Genomic DNA, 20,056 nt, shown 5'->3' with positions numbered 1-20,056 from the left:
CAGTTAACACTTTAAGGTGTTGGTTGGTGGCTAAGCCCTGCTCCAGACCAGACTGAAGGAAGTCTAGAAGGTGAAAGAGTCCAGCCTGAAGTGGAGACGTCTTTTTTCTCCTACACCACCTTCAGAAGTCATTTCAAATCATTTGATAAATTTTGTTGGTAGGGGACCTCCTGGAGGCTAGGATGGTAGAAACTGCACCTTCTGTGATGCCATGAGCTAGAAGCCATCAGTATTCAACCTCCATGCGCATAGGTGGAGCCACTCCAGATCTGGTGGAACAGGCGATCCAGAGTCAGGAGGTCGGGATGCACGTGAAGCTCCCTGGAAGGATCAATGCTGAGCTCCCTGAGGTCTGAAAACCATGATCAACATGGCCAGTAAAAAACTACTACAAGCACCTGAGCTTTCAATGCTCTCACCTTCCTCAATACCCTGGTGAAGAGGAAATGGGGGAAAGGGATACAGCAGGCCCTGGGACCAGGGAGAGGACAGAGCAACGATAGCCTTCACCTTGGTATCCTGGAACCTTGACACGAATCGAGGCAACTTCCTGTTGGATGCATTAGCAAAAAGGTTGAGGACTGCGGTCCCCCAGATCCATGTGATTTCCTCAAAGGCCTTGGGATGAAAGGCCCAATCTCCAAGTTGTATGGCAGTCCAACTCTACCAATCCACCTGCACACTCAACTCACCCTTGATATATTTGGCAGTGATGGATGTTAGGTGAGCCACTGCCTAGGATAGAAAGAGTGAAGCTTCTTTTTGGAGATCCCTGGAGCGAGAGCCTCCTTGCTTGTTGTTGATATGCTGTAATTTTGTGTGACATCACTAGGATACCCTTGCCCCCGATGCTTTTTGAAAATGCCAGCAGGGCCAGGTGGACTGCTGTCAACTCTAGCCAGTTGATCGGGTGAGACTGCTCATGTGTTGACCAAAGACCCTGGGTTACTGGCCCCTGACAGTGGGCTCCCCATTCCAATAAGCTGTAGTGATCAGAATTCAGACTGGGTCCCTCAGGGAAACTCCTCCGGCCAGATGTTCTGGGTTGGTCCACCAATGGAGGGAAACAGAGAAACAATCCAGAAAACTCAGGACCAAGTGCATCTTTCAAGTGATGCTGAGTTAACGAGGGAGAAGAAACCACTGAAGTGGGAGTGGACGCGTGCCCATGGAACCGAATCTATCACTGGAGTCATGGCCCCCTGCAGCTTGGCCAGCAATGTGAGTGTGGACTTCTTCTTCAAAAATACTTGATGGACACTGGTCAAGAGCCTTTTTGCCTGTTCTAGGGACAGGAAGTTTCTTGCTGGCTGTGTCTATGATGATCCCAGATGTTCAAGCCTTTGAACAGGGACCAGATAACTTTTACCTATGTTGACCATGAACCCAAGGCAAGTCAAATAGTCGATGGTGACAGAGACGTGAGTCATCGACCTCTCCCTTGATGAGGCCGTTATCAGAAGACTGAGGTATGGTTAAATATGCATTCATTCCAAGTGCAGATGACCCACCAGGACAACCAGGATTTTTGTGAAGACACTAAAAGTTGAGGAGAGCCATTTTTTTCTTTTCTTTTTTAACTTCTGCTCCCAGATCTAACTGGAAGCAGGTCAGAGCCCTACTCTTCTCTGTGAAGGCACAGCCAAGACTGAGGGGGTTTCCTCCTCCAGGGGCAGAAGTGAAATTTCACTGGCCCTGCCTCCTCAAGCTGGAGGAGTTAATCCTTTGCCATTCCTCCACTGCCCGATAAGGCACAACACACCTCTTAAAAAAGCTCTTCTTTTTAGTGGTAGGTATGTGAAACATTTGAAGTTGAAATTAATGAAGTATTATGGAGGAGATACACAGACCAGAGCATGAAGTGTTGATAAGACAAACAGTAAGGGAAATTAAATAAAATAGATTTCTCCTTGCTCCACCCAAATGAGCACACTTCTCTTAGTAGTTCCATATAGGTCAAGAGGAGTGAAATCGACTAGTTTTAACTAGGAAGTTTTAAAATTTAATTTTAAAAGGCTTGTACTAGTCTTCCCCAACCTGGTATCCTCCAGCCGTGTTGAACTACAACTCTCACTATCCCCAGCCAGCGTGGCCAATGTTAAAGTGTTGGTTTTGACCTTTAAAACCGTAAATGGCTTGGGACCAAAGTATCAAAGAGAATGTCTCTTTCCATATGTACCTGCTCGGACTCTTTCTTTGAAGGCCTTCCTCTGGTTGCCCCCGATGGATTAAGTTAGTTGGGGGGCTACAAGAGACAGCCTTCTCAGTTGTGACATCCCATTTATGGAATATCCTCCCCAAACAGGCTCGCCTGGCACCTACATTATCTTTTTGATGCCAGTTGAAAACCTCTTTTCTCTCAGGTGGTTTAGATTTTATGGCTGTAAAGTAGAAAAGTATTTAAGTATTTTCTATTGATTATCCTGTGCTGTTTGCTGGGGGCGGGGTTGTACTGTATTTTATTCTTTTAGCTTTATGTAATCCACCCAGCCCCTTCATGGATCACTGCCTTGTTGTGGCGAAGGGGCTTGCGTAACTCAGTGAAGCCATAAGCTATGCCGTGCAGGGCCACCCAAGACGGACAGGTCATGGCAGAGAGTTCTGACAAAATGTGGTCCACTGGAGAAGGAAATGGCAACCCACTCCAGGATTCTTGCCAAGAAAACCCCATGGAACGTATCACAAGGCTAAAAGAGATGACGCCGGAAGATGAGCCCCTCAGGTCGGAAGGTGTCCAATATGCTACTGGGGAAGAGCAGAGGGTATTTCCAAGTAGCGCCAGAAAGAGTGAAGCGGCTGGGCCAAACCCGAAAGGACACTCAGCTGTGGATGTGTCTGGTGGTGAAAAGAAAATCCGATGCTGTAAAGAACAATATTGTTTAGGAACCTGGAATGTCAGATCAATGAATCAAGGTAAGCTGGAGGTGGTCAAACATGAGATGGCAAGATTGAACATCGACATCTTGGGAATCAGCAAACTCAAATGGACAGGCATGGGCGAATTTAATTCAGGTGACCATCATATCTACTATTGTGGGCAAGAATCCCTTAGAAGAAATGGAGTAGCACTCATAGTCAACAAAAGGGTGGGAAAAGCAGTACTGGGGTACAATCTTAAAAATGATAGAATGATCTCAGTACGAATCCAAGGCAAACCATTCAACATCACAGTCATTCAAGTCTATGCCCCAACCACTGAGGCCGAAGAAGCTGAGGTTGATCGGTTCTATGAAGACCTACAACACCTTCTAGAACTAACACCAAAAAAAGATGTCCTCTTCATCATAGGGGATTGGAATGCTAAAGTAGGAAGTCAAGAAATCACCGGGATAACAGGCAGGCATGGCCTTGGTGTACAAAATGAAGCAGGACAAAAGCTAATAGAGTTTTGCCAAGAGAACATGCTGATCATAGCAAACACTCTTTTCCAACAGCACAAGAGGCGACTCTACACATGGACGTCACCAGATGGTCAATATCGAAATCAGATTGATTATGTCCTTTGCAACCAAAGATGGAGAAGCTCCATACAGTCAGTAAAAACAAGACCTGGAGCTGACTGTGGCTCAGATCATGAGCTGCTTCTTGCAAAATTTCGGCTGAAATTGAAGAACGTCGGGAAAACCAGTAAACCGTTCAGGTATGACCTAAATCATATCCCTGATGAATATACAGTGGAGGTGAGGAATAGATTTCAGGGATTAGACCTGATAGACACAGTGCCTGAGGAACTATGGACGGAGGTCCGTAACATTGTTCAGGAGGCAGCAACTCAATCCATCCCAAAGAAAAAGAAATGCAAGAAAGCAAAGTGGCTGTCTGATGAGGCTTTACAAGTAGCTCACGAAAGAAGGGAAGCGAAAAGCAAGGGAGAAAGGGGAAGATATACCCAACTGAATGCAGAGTTCCAGAGAATAGCAAGGAGAGACAAGAAGGCCTTCTTAAATGAACAATGCAAAGAAATCGAGGAAAACAACAGAATGGGAAAGACTAGAGATCTCTTCAAGAAAATTGGAGATCTCAAGGGAATGTTTTGTGCAAAGACGGGCATGATAAAGGACAAAGAAGGCAGGAACCTAACAGAAGCAGATGAGATTAAGAAGAGGTGGCAAGAATATACAGAAGAACTATACAGGAAAGATCTGAATGTCCCTGATAGCCATGATAGTGCGGTCACTGAACTTGAGCCGGACATCCTAGAGAGTGAAGTCAAGTGGGCCTTAGGAAGCATTAGTAACAACTAAGCTAGCGGAGATGACAGTATTCCAGCCGAGCTATTTCAAATCCTAAAAGATGATGCTGTTAAAGTGCTGCATTCAATATGCCAACAAATCTGGAACACTCAACAGTGGCCACAAGACTGGAAAAGGTCAGTTTACATTCCAGTTCCAAAGAAGGGCAACGCCAAAGAGTGTTCAAACTACCGCACCATTGCGCTCATTTCACATGCCAGCAAGGTGATGCTCGAAATCCTACAAGCTAGGCTTCAGCAGTATGTGTACTGAGAACTACCAGAAGTAGAAGCTGGGTTTAGAAGAGGCAGAGGAACTAGAGATCAAATCGCCAACATTCGCTGCATCATGGAGAAAGCAAGAGAATTCCAGAACAATGTCTATTTCTGCTTCATTGACTACGCTAAAGCCTTTGATTGTGTGGATCACAACAAACTGTGGCAAATTCTTAAAGTGATGGGAGTACCAGACCACCTTACCTGTCTCCTGAGAAACCTGTACGAGGGTCAAGAAGCAACAGTAAGAACCAGACATGGAACAACCGATTGGTTCAAAATTGGGAAAGGAGTACGATAAGGCTGCATATTGTCACCCTGCTTATTTAACTTATATGCAGAGTACATCATGAGAAATGCCGGGTTGGATGAATCAGAGGTCGGAATTAAGATTGCTGGGAGAATTATCAACAACCTCCGATATGCAGACGATACCACCCTAATGGCAGAAAGCGAAGAGGATCTCAAGAGCCTCTTGTTGAGGGTGAAAGAGGAGAGTGCAAAAGCTGGTTTGAAACTCAACATTAAAAAAACTAAGATCATGGCATCTGGCCCCATCACTTCCTGGCATATAGAAGGGGAAGAAATGGAAGCAGTGACAGATTTTACTTTCTTGGGCTCCAAGATCACCGCAGACGGTGACTGTAGCCATGAAATTAAAAGACGCTTGCTCCTTGGGAGGAAAGCTATGGCCAACCTAGACAGCATAGTAAGAAGCAGAGACATCACCTTGCCGACAATTGATGCTTTCGAACTGTGGTGCTGGAGAAGACTCTTACGAGTCCCCTGGACTGCAAGGAGGTCAAATCAGTCCATCCTAAAGGAAATCAACCCTGAGTGTTCATTGGAAGGACAGATAATGAAGCTGAAGCTCCAATATTTTGGCCACCTAATGCGAAGAGAAAACTCCCTGGAAAAGACCCTGATGCTGGGAAAGACTGAAGGCAAAAGGAGAAGGGGACGGCAGAGGATGAGATGGCTAGATAGCATAACGGATGCAATGAATATGAACTTGAGCACGCTCCGGGAGAGAGCGCAGGACAGGAAGGCCTGGCGTGCTATGGTCCATGGGGTCACGAAGAGTCGGACACGACTGAACGACTGAACAACAACAATCCACCCAGAAAACGTTTGTTACTGAACAGATCAGAAATATAAGAAATAAAGTACTCATTTACTGCTTATCTAAGGTTCCTTGATCTTTAACAGCTGTGTACAATTAGCACTGATGAGAACAGGCATGGGTACTCTCAAAAAAGCAGGGAAGTCTCACACACAAATCACAACTTAATACTCTTAAGTTCATGAATCTGGAACGACTATTGGTTCTGTACTCAAAATCATCAACATGGGTGAGAATTCACTCTATATCTATAAGCATGCATTAAGAAAACCCCAAAACTAAGTGGAGACCCAGCCTTTTAATCAGTCTTTAACCATCTTGATTTTAATATATGGTTAGGAGTGGCTAGCTAGAGTATGTTTTGGGGTGCAATCCTAATGACTGTGCCCTTGCTGCATGGAAGTCCCCGAACTTGGGGGCTTACAAGATTCCTATGCCCTGCTGGGCTGAAGCCAGCAGGATGAGAGGAGCGGCAGCAGCAATCCTCACCTTCCTGCCCTCCAGTCCCCTGTATTTTTGCTTAGATGGGCTTTCCAGCCTAGGAAGGGTGCTTCAGAGGGGGAGGGAAGGAGGCTAGAGGAGTCTCAGGATAACTCATATCCTGGCCTCTCTGGTCTCCTCCCCTCCCCGTCTACCAGAATGCCCCCTTTTCCCTCGCTCTGAGGTTGCTTTTCCAACCTCAGTGAAGCAGCCAGTACAGTTCTTCCTGTGCTGGCTGCAAGGGGGAGGGGTCTGTGGTCGGATCTCTAACTCCCCCTTCCAAGGTCGGAGACCTGTCTCTGACCTCGGAGAGGTTTCCTGAGCCATCCTATGGTCTCTGGGATGCTCAACCAGGGACCATAGGATTGCTCTCTTAAGTAATTAACTGTTTCTTATTTATACATAGGGTCATCTATGTAGATGGTGCTCAGCTGCACAGTAATGAAACAAAGAACAGATCCTTGCCCCAATGAGCTTTCAATCTTAATTCCAACCATGGGGGAAGAGAGGGAAGGGGGAGAGAAGCAAGGAAAAAACTGCCTGATCACTGTTAAGTGATCTTGAATAGGTAGCTGAAAAATATCAAGTTGGCCAGGATAAGGCACAGAGTCCAGGGAGGAGCAAGCAATCCTTTGACAGTATGTATTTAATATATTTCTTAGCCTCCTTAAAGACCATGGTCTTCCCAAGTCAGCTTACAATATAAACAGGCAGTACAATGTAATATCACAAACAATGATAAAAGCGCCCTAAATTTAAACAATTTTAATTGTTACAATAAAATACACTTTCCAGTTTCTAACAGCAGCAAATACAATAAAACCTTTTCAGTTAAAAGTCAGAGAGAACAAGAATGATCTCTTAAAAAGCAACCACAGATGGAGCCAGTTGTAGGAGAAAACCCTCTCTCTACAGCCCATCGACCTTACTGGCCTTAGTGGTGGGTTAATCAGTACGGCCTCCGAAGATTATATCTTAAAGCATGGGCAGGTTCATAGGGGTGCAGGTGAGCCTTCAAATAACCTGACCCAAACTGTTCAGGGCTTTAAAGGTCAAAACCACCACTTCAAATTGGGCCCAGAAATGCATTGGCAACTAGTGCAGCTGGTACAGACTTGGTATAATATAATCCAACTGTCAAGTACCAACAAAAATGTGAGCAGTCACATTCTATACCAGCTGAAGTTTCTGAGTCATCTTCAAAGGTAACCCCACATAGAGTGAAGTACAGTAGTCCAGTCTGGATCTAACTATGGCATACATAATTGAGGCCTGGTCCACTTTCCCTAAATAGGGTCGCAGCTGACGTACCAGCTGCAGTTGGTAAAACGCACTTGTGACTACTGCTGCCACCTGTGCTTCCACGGTAAATGACGAGTCCTTCAGGGGGAATGCAAGCCTATCCAATACCAGTTGAATCCGTCTGTATCAAGATCAGCAGATTTCCCCATCCACTGGACTTCCATCTTGTCTGGATAAAGGTTCAGCTTATTTGCCCTCCCTTATCCCAAAACCATCTATTTGCAAGCAACACTTGCACACTCATTTTCAAGACAAACATTCTAGCAAAATATGACTCCAAATTAAATACCTGCTTATTCTTGTACTTCTTCAGGTATCTCGGGGAAACCAGACATTCAGGATTGATGTCCGTTGTGACCTGCTCAGTAATTATCTGCGGATCTGGGTTCAGATGCTGCATTTTCAGAAAAGACAAGATATTCTGAACTTCCAAGTTGTATGAACTGTCTGCCATGGTTTTGCCCTTGGAGGCAAGCCGGCAAGCTGCCATCCAGTGTGCATACTGTTTTTCCTGCAATTTAAAGGGAAAGGAGTTGCTCATTAGGATGGTCCCTTTGTTTCATCATCCTGTTTCCAACAATTCTAGAAAGCTCAAACCCTGACCATCTTGGGAAATGCACAGTGAGCCAAGCAAGGGCTTAATAAAAATGCAGTAATAGCATAACTGACTGGAGATGAAAGGGCTCATGTTGGGACACAATATATATTCATCATGCAAACACAAAGCATGTGTATCTTTACAACCCCATAAGATAGGTCAGTATTATCAGCCCTGTATTGCAGATGGTAGCTTGTTTAAGGCCACCCACTAGAGTTCATGGCTGAGATGAAATTTTAACTAGGGACTTGCTGCATCACATCCACCCCTAAGTATGCACAAGTATACAGTTAAACATAAATATTTTAGTATATGTTCTTCCACTTTAATATTATTATTGTGGTTTTCAAATGTGGAAATCCAGAAGCCTACAGAATAGGACCAAAACTTGACGATACACTATGTGCAACTGTGACAGCCAGTGTGGTGTAGTTGTTAGAGTGTTGGACTGGGACTTGGGAGACCTGGGTTCTATTCCCCACCCAGCCATGAAGCTCACTGGATGACTTTAGCTTAACCTACCTCACAGGGTTGTTGCGGGGATAAAATGGAGAGGAGGAGGATTATGAGTATGCTGCCTTGAGCTACTTGGAGCAAAGGTGGGATATAAATGAAACAGATAAAATAAACAAACGTCTGCTGAAAACAACCACCTTGCATTTAGCTACTCCCCTTCCCTCTGTATTATCTGAGAATTGGGTTCTGCTACAACATCCCGTGTATCCCATCCCCTACTTCACATCATTAGCTCACGCAGGCAGCAGCACGGGGAAATGTAAGCCACAACTAAATCAGCTGGGTGCTGTGCTAAGAGAGCATCATACTTCACACTGTTCCCATCCCTCCTCTCCCAGGGCCAGTCCCAGATTACCTGGGCCCCCCGGAGAGACCTGCAGTGCCCACCCCAAGTCCCTCTGCACAACTGAGCATATGCAGTAGCTGGTCTTTGACCAGATCACATTTAAACTTACATTATCACAACGGAGCCAAATTTCATTCATGCCCTCAGCAACAGGGATCAAAAGTTTTATGTTAAATTTCTGACCAGAGATGTTGACATCAGGAGTCACCTCACACCCTACAATAAAAGAAGCAACATTTTATATTTTGCATAAAGATTTGGCGCAGTGCAAGTTGTCGAACTTGGGTTTGGTGTTTGTAGGAAATGGTTACAGCAGAGCATAAGGACAGAAGAGTGAAAGACTCATGCCTGGGGCAACTCATGCCTGGATTCCCATTTGGGCAGAAGAAGCAGGTAACACTACTGGCACAGAATGGGAAATACATAGTTGTAAGAGCAGCCTTGCTGGATCAGACACAGAGACTGTTTACAGCCAGGACAGAGCAAAATAGCTATGCCCTATTGTCAATACATACCACCACCACCACCTGTGAAGGCAAGTCTGCTAGACAGCATTAACTGGTTAAACCATAGACGTGTAGGGGGTGATAAGCCTACTGGGAAACTCCACTCTCTGACCTAATGCTCTGTCTCCCCCTTCATCTGAAATGTGAAAAATTGATGCCTGCTGGCATACAGTAGTGCCTTTTGCTTTGCTAAAGAAAGGCCACCCAGAACTCAATCATGTCAAATGGTTAGCCAGTAACTTAGATCAGTCGCTCTGATACAAGGCTTCATGTTCAGTGCACAATCTGCTCAAAGTCTGAAAATTTAAAAAAAAAATGTTCTGAAAAGGAAAGGAAATAAGCTACACTGTATTTCACCCACAATAGCATCAACATTCTTCTTGACCAGCCACTTCCCCTTAGGATGGACCAAACCACCAGCAAAAGCAAACTAGAATACAGTGGAAGGCATCTTTTGCGCATTTATTTGGTTCCTTTTATCCTGTATTTCAAGGTTTTGAGGAAGGGTACAATATGTTGTCGTCCCCTCCGCCCCCACTCCAACAGATTGTGGGTGACAAGTCCATCCCAATGACTCTTGTTGGTGAGCAGGGAGCCAACACACTGTAAGACTGTCACCCACCAAAATCCAGGCAGCTAGAAGTGCTATTAAGCACAGTAAGGTAATTCTTTTTTTTCACTGCCGGAGTTGGGAGCAATACACTATGGAAGGCTTTCTATGTTCTTATTGGTGTAAAATTTCTGAAAACATTAGGTTACTCAAAGTCCAAGAAGCAGCAAAGCCAAGCTCACCAGACCAAAGATAGTGGGTGGGTTTGCGTGATACGCTAAACCACACTGCGAATAAGCCACCACGGATTGGTTGTTTGCTAGTCCTGACAGACAATCAGGCTTGCTGTGGCTTGTTCCCCCCTTCATTCCCCCTCAATCCCCCCACCGGCTCCAGCACACATCCCAGGTGCCTTTGTGGCAGAACCCCTCATTGTCTCAGTCCCTGCATCAGTGCCCTTTCTGCAACTGGTCTGCTGGGGGTGCTGGCTACCAAGGGAAACTCCACCCCACCCCCCACATCAGCTTGCCAGTGGAATTAATTTTCTGAGCCCTTATGAATATGGTAACGCGTTTGCCAGCTTATTTTCAGGGACATTCACTGTTGCGCAAGAGCACAACTCTGTCTCTCTGATATTTAGCCACGCATCCTCATATTCCCCTCTTCCACTTTGGCACTTCCATTGCTAGCTAGTGAACGTCTTTTTAAAAAAATGGCTGCTTCACGTTACACTAAAGGAAGTACACCCTCTCCCAAAGCGCCTTCTCCTGCACCTGCCAGCCACTTTTAGCTCCTCCCCGCCGTCGCTTCCCTCCATTGATAGCTGACACATCTTCATATGGGTTACAGAGCAGTGAGTGAGACTGGTAAACGCACACAAATGTCATGGCAAAGCAGTAACATGGAGGGGAAAATTGTCCTTTCTTTACGATTTTTAGGAGCATGGGGTGAAGGGCAACAAGAAGGAATGCGGAAGGATGGCGGCAGCATGAGTACGATCACAAGGAGTGGCATGATTTTTTGCTGCTCTGGCCAGGCGGCTCTCTAGCCATTCCCAGCAACCCATGATAAAATCACCCTGCTGGGTTTGGACAACATGACCAGCCACTATGGGTATCAACAAGCCTATGGGTTTCTCAGGATGGCTTGTTCAGAGCCACCCTGCAGAAACAGCTCTGGGTTCACATGACACGACAACCCACTATGGCTGATCACCCATGGTGGGTTGTCATGTCATTCAAACCAGGTCAGTGGACATGCACAAGTGTGCGTGTGCACTTACATAACTGCAGACCTGCATCTGTCAAAATGCTGGCTTATAAGCTGGCTGAAAGAGTACCTCAGAATTCTATCATGGACAAATCATCACTGAAATCAACAGAACTTACTTCCACTTAATAGATTCAAACTGGAGAAAGTTAAGCATGTCTAATCCTACTGATAGCAAATAAGATTTTAAACGCATTGTGTGATTCAGTCAGTCCTACTGATTTCAGTGGGACTTAAATTTAATGGTTTCATCTAGCAAAGTTCCCAGTGAACACAAATATGAGGTCACACAACTTCACTTTCACTTGAGGTGTCTCCCTGCCAAATGCAAGAGCTGTGCTGAGAGAGATGAGATGGAGGAGCGGGCCATTTTTCCAGCCCTGTTGAAGACCACCCCCATGAAGGCTCCTTCTCTCTCAACTGTTACCATTCCAGTAAACTTCATTTTTTTCTTCTTCCCTCCCTATTCCTTTTTCCTTGTGTGTCGAGACTTTTTACTTTGTAAGCCTGTGGGCACGGACTATCTTCTTTTGCTAATTATTTGTAAGCTGCTCCAGGAGCATTTTTGGCTGAGGAGCAGGATAAAAATACTCTAAATAAATTAAATTAAACACCATTTGAACCAGCACTTTTGAAGACTACTGAAATGGAGAAAAAAACCCATGGTGCAGTTGAATCTTGGGGACCCTCTACAGACAGCAACAGTATGTTTTTTTTTAAGGAACCCGTTTTCTTCTAAGCAATTTTAGCCCTATTTCAGCTCCTCCTGCAGAATTCTTTTAAAATTCAGTCAGCAGCAGCTTTGTTAAAAAGCTCCCAAAAAGGTATTCCTTGTTTCCCTTCCCTAGCTCACATCCTCGTAGCTATAGTCTGAGGTCATTTGGCAGCCTCTCTGCTACTGCCTCAAAGGCTTAAAAAAATAAAAAGGATGTCAGTAGTGCCTATTTCGCAACCCTCCGAGCTGGAATATTTTACTGCTGAATATGAGTGGAGCTGGTAGCCTTAGGAGTGTCAGATGTAACTTAAATTCCCTACAAATGTTATCTGAACAATATAGTGTTTGTGTAATGTACTAAAGGTGAGGGAGGGGAATGCCTCAAAAATTCTATTGGGTGATAATCCCCATTGTCCACGCTGGCCGGGGATGATGGGAATTGTAGTCCAACACATATAGAGGCTGCCAGTTTGGGGAAGGCTGCTTTAGGGTCTGTGTTTGCTGCAGCAATGCAAACAGTGGTTTGCTTCCAGCAGTATTAAAGGCTTGGAAGAAAGGTGCACAGCCACAAAAGCTCTGTCCCATGAACCATTTAGAAACAGGGTCAGCAACTTCAGAGGACTGGGAGTTGCAACCCTGTCACTGCCCCTCCGAATTTTGGCAATGTGGCAGTAGCAAAAAAGCTGCACTTCCCCTTTAAAGCAAGGTGTGCAATGAGCTTGCTCCTTGTTTTAAAGGCAAATCAAGCTCCTGGAACACCCAGAAGGTAGGTGCACACTACACACCTTTTTTGCCACTGTCGCAATCTGGCAGAGGCACGGGGGGCAGGGGGCACAAAACAGGCTGGAGGAGTCACATGTGGCTCAACCCTGATTTAAAACCTCAAAAAGCTCTCACTCACATGACACAAAGGCAAAGATGTTCCCCACCACTTCTAATGGGCCTCAGGGTCTGTGTGGAGGAGACCCTGACTCTTCCCTGCCCCTACAGTTCAGAAAGGATGAGGGAGGGGAGTGATTGTTGAACCACCACTGGAAATATGTTGCATTACCAACGTAAAGCAACGTTCATGTTCTGGACCTGGGATCCTCCTAACTACATGTTAGTGAACATAAAGAGACTTTACCACATTATCAACAGGGCTGCAGAACATAAAAAGAACAAAACAAACCAATTAGCAATAAACACCATACCATAGAGGAGAATCAGGAACAGGCTTACCAAAACTGCAAGTGTTCACTTACCTCTCAAGTTCATCTGGTGAGCTGGAGTCCCATTGGATTCTTCTTTGCTCTTATAACAGGAGATAGATGTATCTTTGAAGGTACACCAATACTGCTTATAACCCTTCAGTGTCAGCTTCTTTGGCCTGTTAAGTAGCAAGAGTATGACTAGCTGGTCTGACAACCTGACTGAGCAGGGTGGGGGCATATTTGCACCAGCCTCTCTCCCCGTGTCCCCAAACATGCAAACATCTCTTTAATAGGTATGAGAACTATGAATAAAATACTATGTTTTCACCCAGCATACATATGCAACTCAAGTTCAAAGTGATATTCAGAAACTGATCTTTAAACGGTGGTAAGATTAGGAATATATACTGAGCTCCAATATTTCTCCCAATGGGGATGATGATTACACAAAAGCTAGTCTCTATAAGCTGGGTGAGGAGTTCAGTTTCAGGGATGGAAAGTCCTGATTCATGTAATTTCCAGAGGGGTAGCTGTGTTAATCTGCTGCAAAAACAAAGAGTCTTGTGGCACCTTAAAGACTAACTTATTATGGCATAAGCTTTTATGGACAAAGTAGTCCACAAAAACTTATGCTGTAATACATTTGTTAGTCTTTAAGGTGTCACAAGAGTCTTTGCTAGTTTATATATTCATCAGGGACCACGGCTGAACGAATGCAGTGGGGGAATGGTGTCAGCCCTTCCTATCCATGCACAGATAACCATCCCATATCAGCTGGGGCCTCCATTTGAGTGGTAAATCATGCATATGCCCCATTTATGAGATTTCTCTCCCATTCACCTCTGTTATTTTTTTGAAAAGGAAAAATCTTATCACAATAAGCTACCACATGATTATGTGAAGGTACCAACTCACACAGGTCACCTGCGTAGTGGGAGGGGCAGGTCTCCTTGATGAGATTAACAAGGTCAGACTGGTTTCTGTGAAAAGGCAGCTTTTGTCTGCAATTACAGATCCTCCCCACGGTGCACAGCTGTAGCAGAGAGCTGAGCCATGTGTTTCAGGTTGTAATCTCATACAGCTTGTGTGAGCTGATGATAGCTAGGCCTCAAAACTCCTAACCAGCATTCTGGAAGAGTGGTAATGTGCCCCAGAACCCTTGCAGGGAATCCTTGACAGATAAAAAAATGTGGAAAGGTTTTCTTGGAGGGCAGGAAGTTTGCCAACTGCTGCTGTTTACAAGAAGAGTATGCTTATTGTGCTTGTTCAAGAGAAACCTCATGTAGTTATTTGGCCCCCATCTCTAACTCTTACATGTTGCTTTCTGTTTTAACTCAAAACAAGGTCTCGTCTAGGGTAGTGTACACAGAGTGTAGCCCATTTGCAAAATCCCTATGAGGTAGGTTAAGCAGAGAGAGAACAACATGCCACATCACCCAGGAAGGTTCATGGAGTGGGAATGTGAACCCAGATTCCATCTCCTTATCCATTCACACCAGACTGGCTTCTACCTTAAAACTGCAACTCTGACAAGTCTCAGATTGTGTAATGGAGTTTATAAAAGGAAATGCCCAGGAACAAACAGAATCGCAGTTCTATGTCCTCCCACCATAATATAAAAAGAATCAGGGGCGGGGGGAAGCAGCTGTCTACAGGACATGGCAAGATGACTAGGGCTATTTGGGGGTTTCTAGTGAACATCTATAGCCCGGAAAACCAGCCCATATTTTTATGCTGCTCCCCTGCAACAACAGTTGTCCGCTTCCTCTACCTATCTTCAATATTCAACACAAGACTCTGTACCAATTCCAGAATCACTGTCATATCCTTAGTGTGATGGGTATTAGTTTGCAATAGACCGTTCAAGCTGCCAAAACATTAGTCAAAGTCCAGGCACAACTGTTTCCAGTTTCCACATACCCTGATCCAAGATAATACTCTTTCTTTTTTTCCTAAATAAAAAGTCTTATTTAAAAATCAAAATAAATCTGACTAAGAATAGCATAGCTAGCCTAAAGCTGGACTTTTCTGGCACCTTAAATAGAGAAAACTGTCTGGAATCATGCTTATTATCCATCTACATGCTCTTGAAGTCCAAGAAAGGTACTTGAGTAATATTTCAAGCTGTGCAACAAAATCCCTAGTTTTAGGAGAGCAGGAGAAACATTTCAGCACCAGCTACTGATATAAGGAGTAGAAAAGGACCCAAACCAGTTAATAAAATGACTAAAATAAGATGTCCTGGGTCTCGAACCATCCTGCAAGTCATACCCTGTGATTTGGAAGCCAATAAACCTAATGATGGGCTGGTTCACACACGCTTTCACTCCTTATTGACCATAGCATCCATCGCAGGACTCAAATGAATCAGCACAAATTATTTTTATATATTTCAAATCACTTGATTTCCCACGTGAGCATATGAACCAAACCAGTCTGCAGAGATTAGTTGCCAGGTTATTACTGGCAAGGAAGATGCATTCTGCACTTGCTCAAAGGTACTCTGAGTTGATTCACATGTTCTAAGCGCTAAGCCCTGGCACTGAAAATAAATTCTAGGGCTGAGTGCATAAGATGTTTAAGGCATCTATAGTTCTAACAAAAAATCTACTTCCTAGGTACATGAACTAGAAGCTGCTTCAGATTTCAGACCAAAGCTAGGGAGTAAGGTCCCATGGCAAGCGACGCTAACAAGAAAAGGAGTCCAAGAAGGGTGGGAGCTTTTAAAAAAAGGAAATTCTCAAGGCACAATAACAAACCATTCCAACAAGAAGAAAAGGTGGAAGACAACAGAAGAAGCCAATGTGGCTTCACAAAAAGCTTAGGGATGACCTGAAAACAAAAAAGGACACATATAGGAAGTGGAAAGAAGGCCAAGTAACAAAGGAAGAGTACAGGCAGGTAGCACAGAATTGCAGGAATGGTGTCAGGAAGGCTAAAGCTGAGAATGAGCTGAGGATAGCGAGGGATGCTAAAAACAACAAAAAGGCTTTCTTCAGCTACGTGCATAGTAAAAGGCAGAGGAAAGAAATGGTGGTTCAGCTATTAAATAAGGATGGCAAAACGATAACAGATGACAAAGAAAAGGCAGAGGTGCTCAATTCCTACTTTGGCTCAGTCTTCTCCCAAAAGAGGGTCTATGACCCCCCCTGGCAAAGGTGAAGTACAAGCTGAAGGGGCAGGATTGCAGCTTCAGATCGATAGGCATATGGTCAAGGAACACCAAATTACTTTTCATTTTTAATTAATTCACAAATTAATTTTTGTCAACCGCCCAGAGAGCTTCGGCTATTGGGCGGTATAGAAATGAAATAAATAAAAATAAATAAATAAAATTACTCTGAATGAGTTCAGATCTCCAGGGCCAGATGAACTGCATCCTAGAGTCATAAAGGAACTGGCAGAAGAACTCTCAGAACCGCTGTCTATTCTCTTTGAGAAATCATGGAGGACGGGAGAAGTGCCAGATGACTGGAGGAAGGCTAATGTTGTCCCGATCTTCAAAAAAGGTAAAAAGGAGGAACCTGGGAACTACAGACCAGTCAGTCTGACATCAATCCCTGGGAAAATCCTGGAGCAGATGATAAAGCAATCCATCTGGAAGCACCTTGAAAACAATGCAGTGATTACTCCAAGCCAACATGGATTTGTCAAAAACAAGTCCTGCCAGATGAATCTGATCTCATTTTTTGATCAAGTCACCTCCCTTGTGGACTGTGGGAATGCTGTAGACATCATATACCTCGACTTCAGCAAAGCTTTCGACAAAATGCCCCATGATATCCTGATGAGCAAAGTAGCTCAAAGTGGGCTAGATGAAACAACGATCCGGTAGATCCACAGTTGGCTACAGAATCGGACTCAAAGAGTGCTTATCAATGGGACCTTCTCAAACTGGGGAGAGGTAACGAGTGGGGCACCACAGGGCTCAGTCCTGGGCCCAGTGCTCTTCAACATTTCTATTAATGACTTGGAGGAGGAGGTGCAGGGAATGCTGTTCACATTTGCAGATGACACCAAATTGGGCGGGATAGCTAATACTTTGGAAGACAGAAACAAAATTCAAAGTGGTCTGGATAGACTGGAGTGCTGGGCAGAAAACAACAGAACGACATTTAATAGGGATAAATGCCAAGTTCTGCACCTAGGAAAAAGAAACCAAATGCACAGTTACAAGATGGGGGATATGTGGCTCAACAACACTACAAGTGAGAAGGATCTTGGAATTGTTGTCGATCACAAGCTGAAGATGAGCCAACAATGTGATGTGGCTGCAAAAAAGGCAAATGCTATTTTGGGCTGCATTAAGAGAAGCATAGCTTCCAAATCCCAGGAAGTACTAGTTCCCCTCTACTCAGCACTGGTTAGGCCTCATCTGGAGTACTGTGTCCAGTTCTGGGCACCACATTTTAAGAAGGATGCAGACAAGCTGGGGAGGGTTCAGAGGGCAACAAAGATGATCAGGGGACTGGAAACAAAGCCCTATGAAGAGAGACTGAAAGAACTGGGCATGTTTAGCCTTGAGAAGACTGAGGGAGATAGGATAGCGCTCTTCAAGTCCTTGAAAGGTTGTCACAGAGAGGAAGGCCAGTATCTCTTCTCCATCATCCCAGAGTGCAGGACACGGAATAATGGGCTCAAGTGACAGGAAGCCAGATTCCAGCTGAACATCAGGAAAAACTTCCTGACTGTTAGAGCAATACGACAATGGAACCAATTACCTAGGGAGGTGGTGGGCTCTCCCACACTGGAGGCGTTCAAGTTGAGGCTGGACAGCCATCTGTCAGGGATGCTCTGACTTGGATTCCTGCATTGAGCAGGGGGTTGGACTCGATGGCCTTGTAGGCCCCCTCCAACCCTACTATTCTTTGATTCTATGAGTCTCTAGATCAGCCATCTTCAACCAAGTCCTCTCCAGATGTTTTGGAGCCAGCATAGCCAATGGTCAGAAGTCCTGGAATTTGTAGTCCAAAGCATCTGGAGGGCACTAGATTGGGGAAGGCTGCTCTAGACATTATGAGAGACACCAGGGAGTTACAGCTTTTATTCATTAAGGTTCATTGATATTCACTGCCCTCCCAGGATTTGTAGGTAGTACTTACTTGAACACTTTAATGTAGTCAGCAAGCTCTGGGATCGAAGTGATGTCACCCTGTAAACAAAATAGCAGCCATTACATTTAATATGCCAGAACCAGGGAACAGTACTGGAAGGGGCATACTTGGGCGGAGAAGAGCTTTGGGGACAATGATTCAGCTTATTATAATGGTTGCAAAGTTGCTTCAAAAAGGCAATGACCTTGCTGAAGGCGGAGGAAAGCAGGGGAAAAGATTACAACAACAAACCTCAAGGGCTCTCTGGTTATAGATGGTTTGCTAAGAAACAGTGTATTGCTTTCCATTGCTAGTGGGCAGTTTATGGTCCTTGGAGGCCTTCAGTTGTGGCCCACACCAGGTGCCCAAGTCACTCCCCTGCTTAATCCCCACCTGCTCTGCACAGTCAAACTTTGGTGCCTGCTCGCTTGTAGGCTGGGAAAACGAGAACCCTCTTTTTCCTGACCCTGCATGGAAAGAAAGGAAAGTGTGTGGATGGGAGAAAGTGTGTGAACAAGGGGAAGGCAACTGTGTGTATAAGGGGGAAAGTGTGAAAGGGAATGTGTGGATGGAAGGAAAGTGTGGGAATGGGGCTAGATGGATATGGGTGTGTGTGTGTGTGTATGAGAGAGAATATGAATGCAAGAGCAAAGGAGAAAACGGGGCTGTCTCCACCCAGTTTTGACTTTGACCCTCACCTGTTTTGTATTTGGCCTTGACCACCACCACCAGTATGTGGCCCTTGGTCACTTTCTTCTGAGGGAATGTAGCCGTTGCCCCCAAAAGGTTGCCTGCTTCTGCTTTACATCTTTGGAAAAGCTAAATGATCTGTTTTTCAGATTCTTTCAACCAAGAAGAACAAACCGCTACTTAATGTGCTAGGGGAGTTTCAAGACAGATTATTCATTTTTACCATCTGGGTCTGGATTTTCACTTCCTCTCCATGTCAACTTGCCTACTGTGTAGCCTTTGTACATGGAATCCCTGAATGCTGCACAAGGTCCTGAGGTGTACTTTAAGGCACACGCAAACTTCACTAGGCTTGGACCTTGCCACCACCTCATGTGAACTCACCCAGTGTGCCATTGCAGCTGTGCACTGCGTGGCTACATCACTTGTGGTAAGCCACCTGTCGTTAAGGGGAAGCTTGCCTACCATTCACAATCTTCTCACTGAAGAAACACCAGAGTTCTCTGGAGCACAGTGTAAAACTAATACTCTGTGCTAATGAGCCAAGGAGCAGGCAGCAACAGAGGGATGGAGAAGCAAGTAGGAGTGTAAGCCCTATCGGCCATCCTGCTTTTGTCCAGACATGCCACAAGCTCCTGCCTGTGCCACATGGCTTCCATCCCACGGGCTGGTTATCAATATCTTAAGGCAAGGATGTGCAGAAGGTAGACTTTGATCTACTGATCAATTTCTGATGGGTCACCTGGTGTCGACTGGGATGCTTGCAAAGAACTCTGTAGTAGGTGGAGTTTGATAAGATCTAGCAAGGCATTTCTTATGTTCATAAACAATTATTTAACGGCTTGGGCACATCAAATCTATGTTAAAAGATTCTTGTCTGTAAATTGAAAAACATATTGGTAGACTGTGGGGAGAAGAGTAAAAAAAAGTAGATCACACCCATATTTATGTGTACAACCATTGTCCTTAAAGGAAGGGAGCTTGCTTTGAAATGGTAAACGGCAGCTAAGCTCTTCCATTCCTATGCCCTTGACCGCAGATGCTGTTCATTCTCTTTCAGTTGCTGAGAAATCAGCAGTCCAAGCCAACAGGGTCCCGCCATTGCTAGCAAGGGCAATCCTTGAAATGATATCGCTGTATGGATACAGATCTCAATGGATCTTACATT

The 20,056-nt window shown here is 44.9% G+C and overlaps 1 protein-coding gene across 8 annotated transcripts in view; it reads right to left on the bottom strand.

Annotated features, from left to right (window-relative positions):
* FERMT2 (FERM domain containing kindlin 2) overlaps positions 1-20,056 on the bottom strand; it is a 159,642-nt gene that overhangs the window by 19,364 nt on the left and 120,222 nt on the right. For all 8 annotated transcript variants that reach the window (XM_084834608.1, XM_084834628.1, XM_084834597.1 and 5 more), the window contains 4 exons: positions 18,208-18,257; positions 13,157-13,281; positions 8,982-9,088; positions 7,702-7,923 (listed from right to left, as the gene is read on the bottom strand). In XM_084834608.1, the coding sequence (XP_084690734.1) occupies positions 7,702-7,923; positions 8,982-9,088; positions 13,157-13,281; positions 18,208-18,257 (504 nt within the window). The remainder of the gene's footprint in view (positions 1-7,701; positions 7,924-8,981; positions 9,089-13,156; positions 13,282-18,207; positions 18,258-20,056) is intronic.

Source organism: Heloderma suspectum, chromosome 1, assembly GCF_057233095.1.
Source record: "Heloderma suspectum isolate Gila_16-S chromosome 1, 16-S_ref, whole genome shotgun sequence".
In the NCBI taxonomy this organism is placed as follows: Eukaryota; Metazoa; Chordata; class Lepidosauria; order Squamata; family Helodermatidae; genus Heloderma; species Heloderma suspectum.
This window is presented reverse-complemented; position numbering and strand designations above follow the sequence as displayed.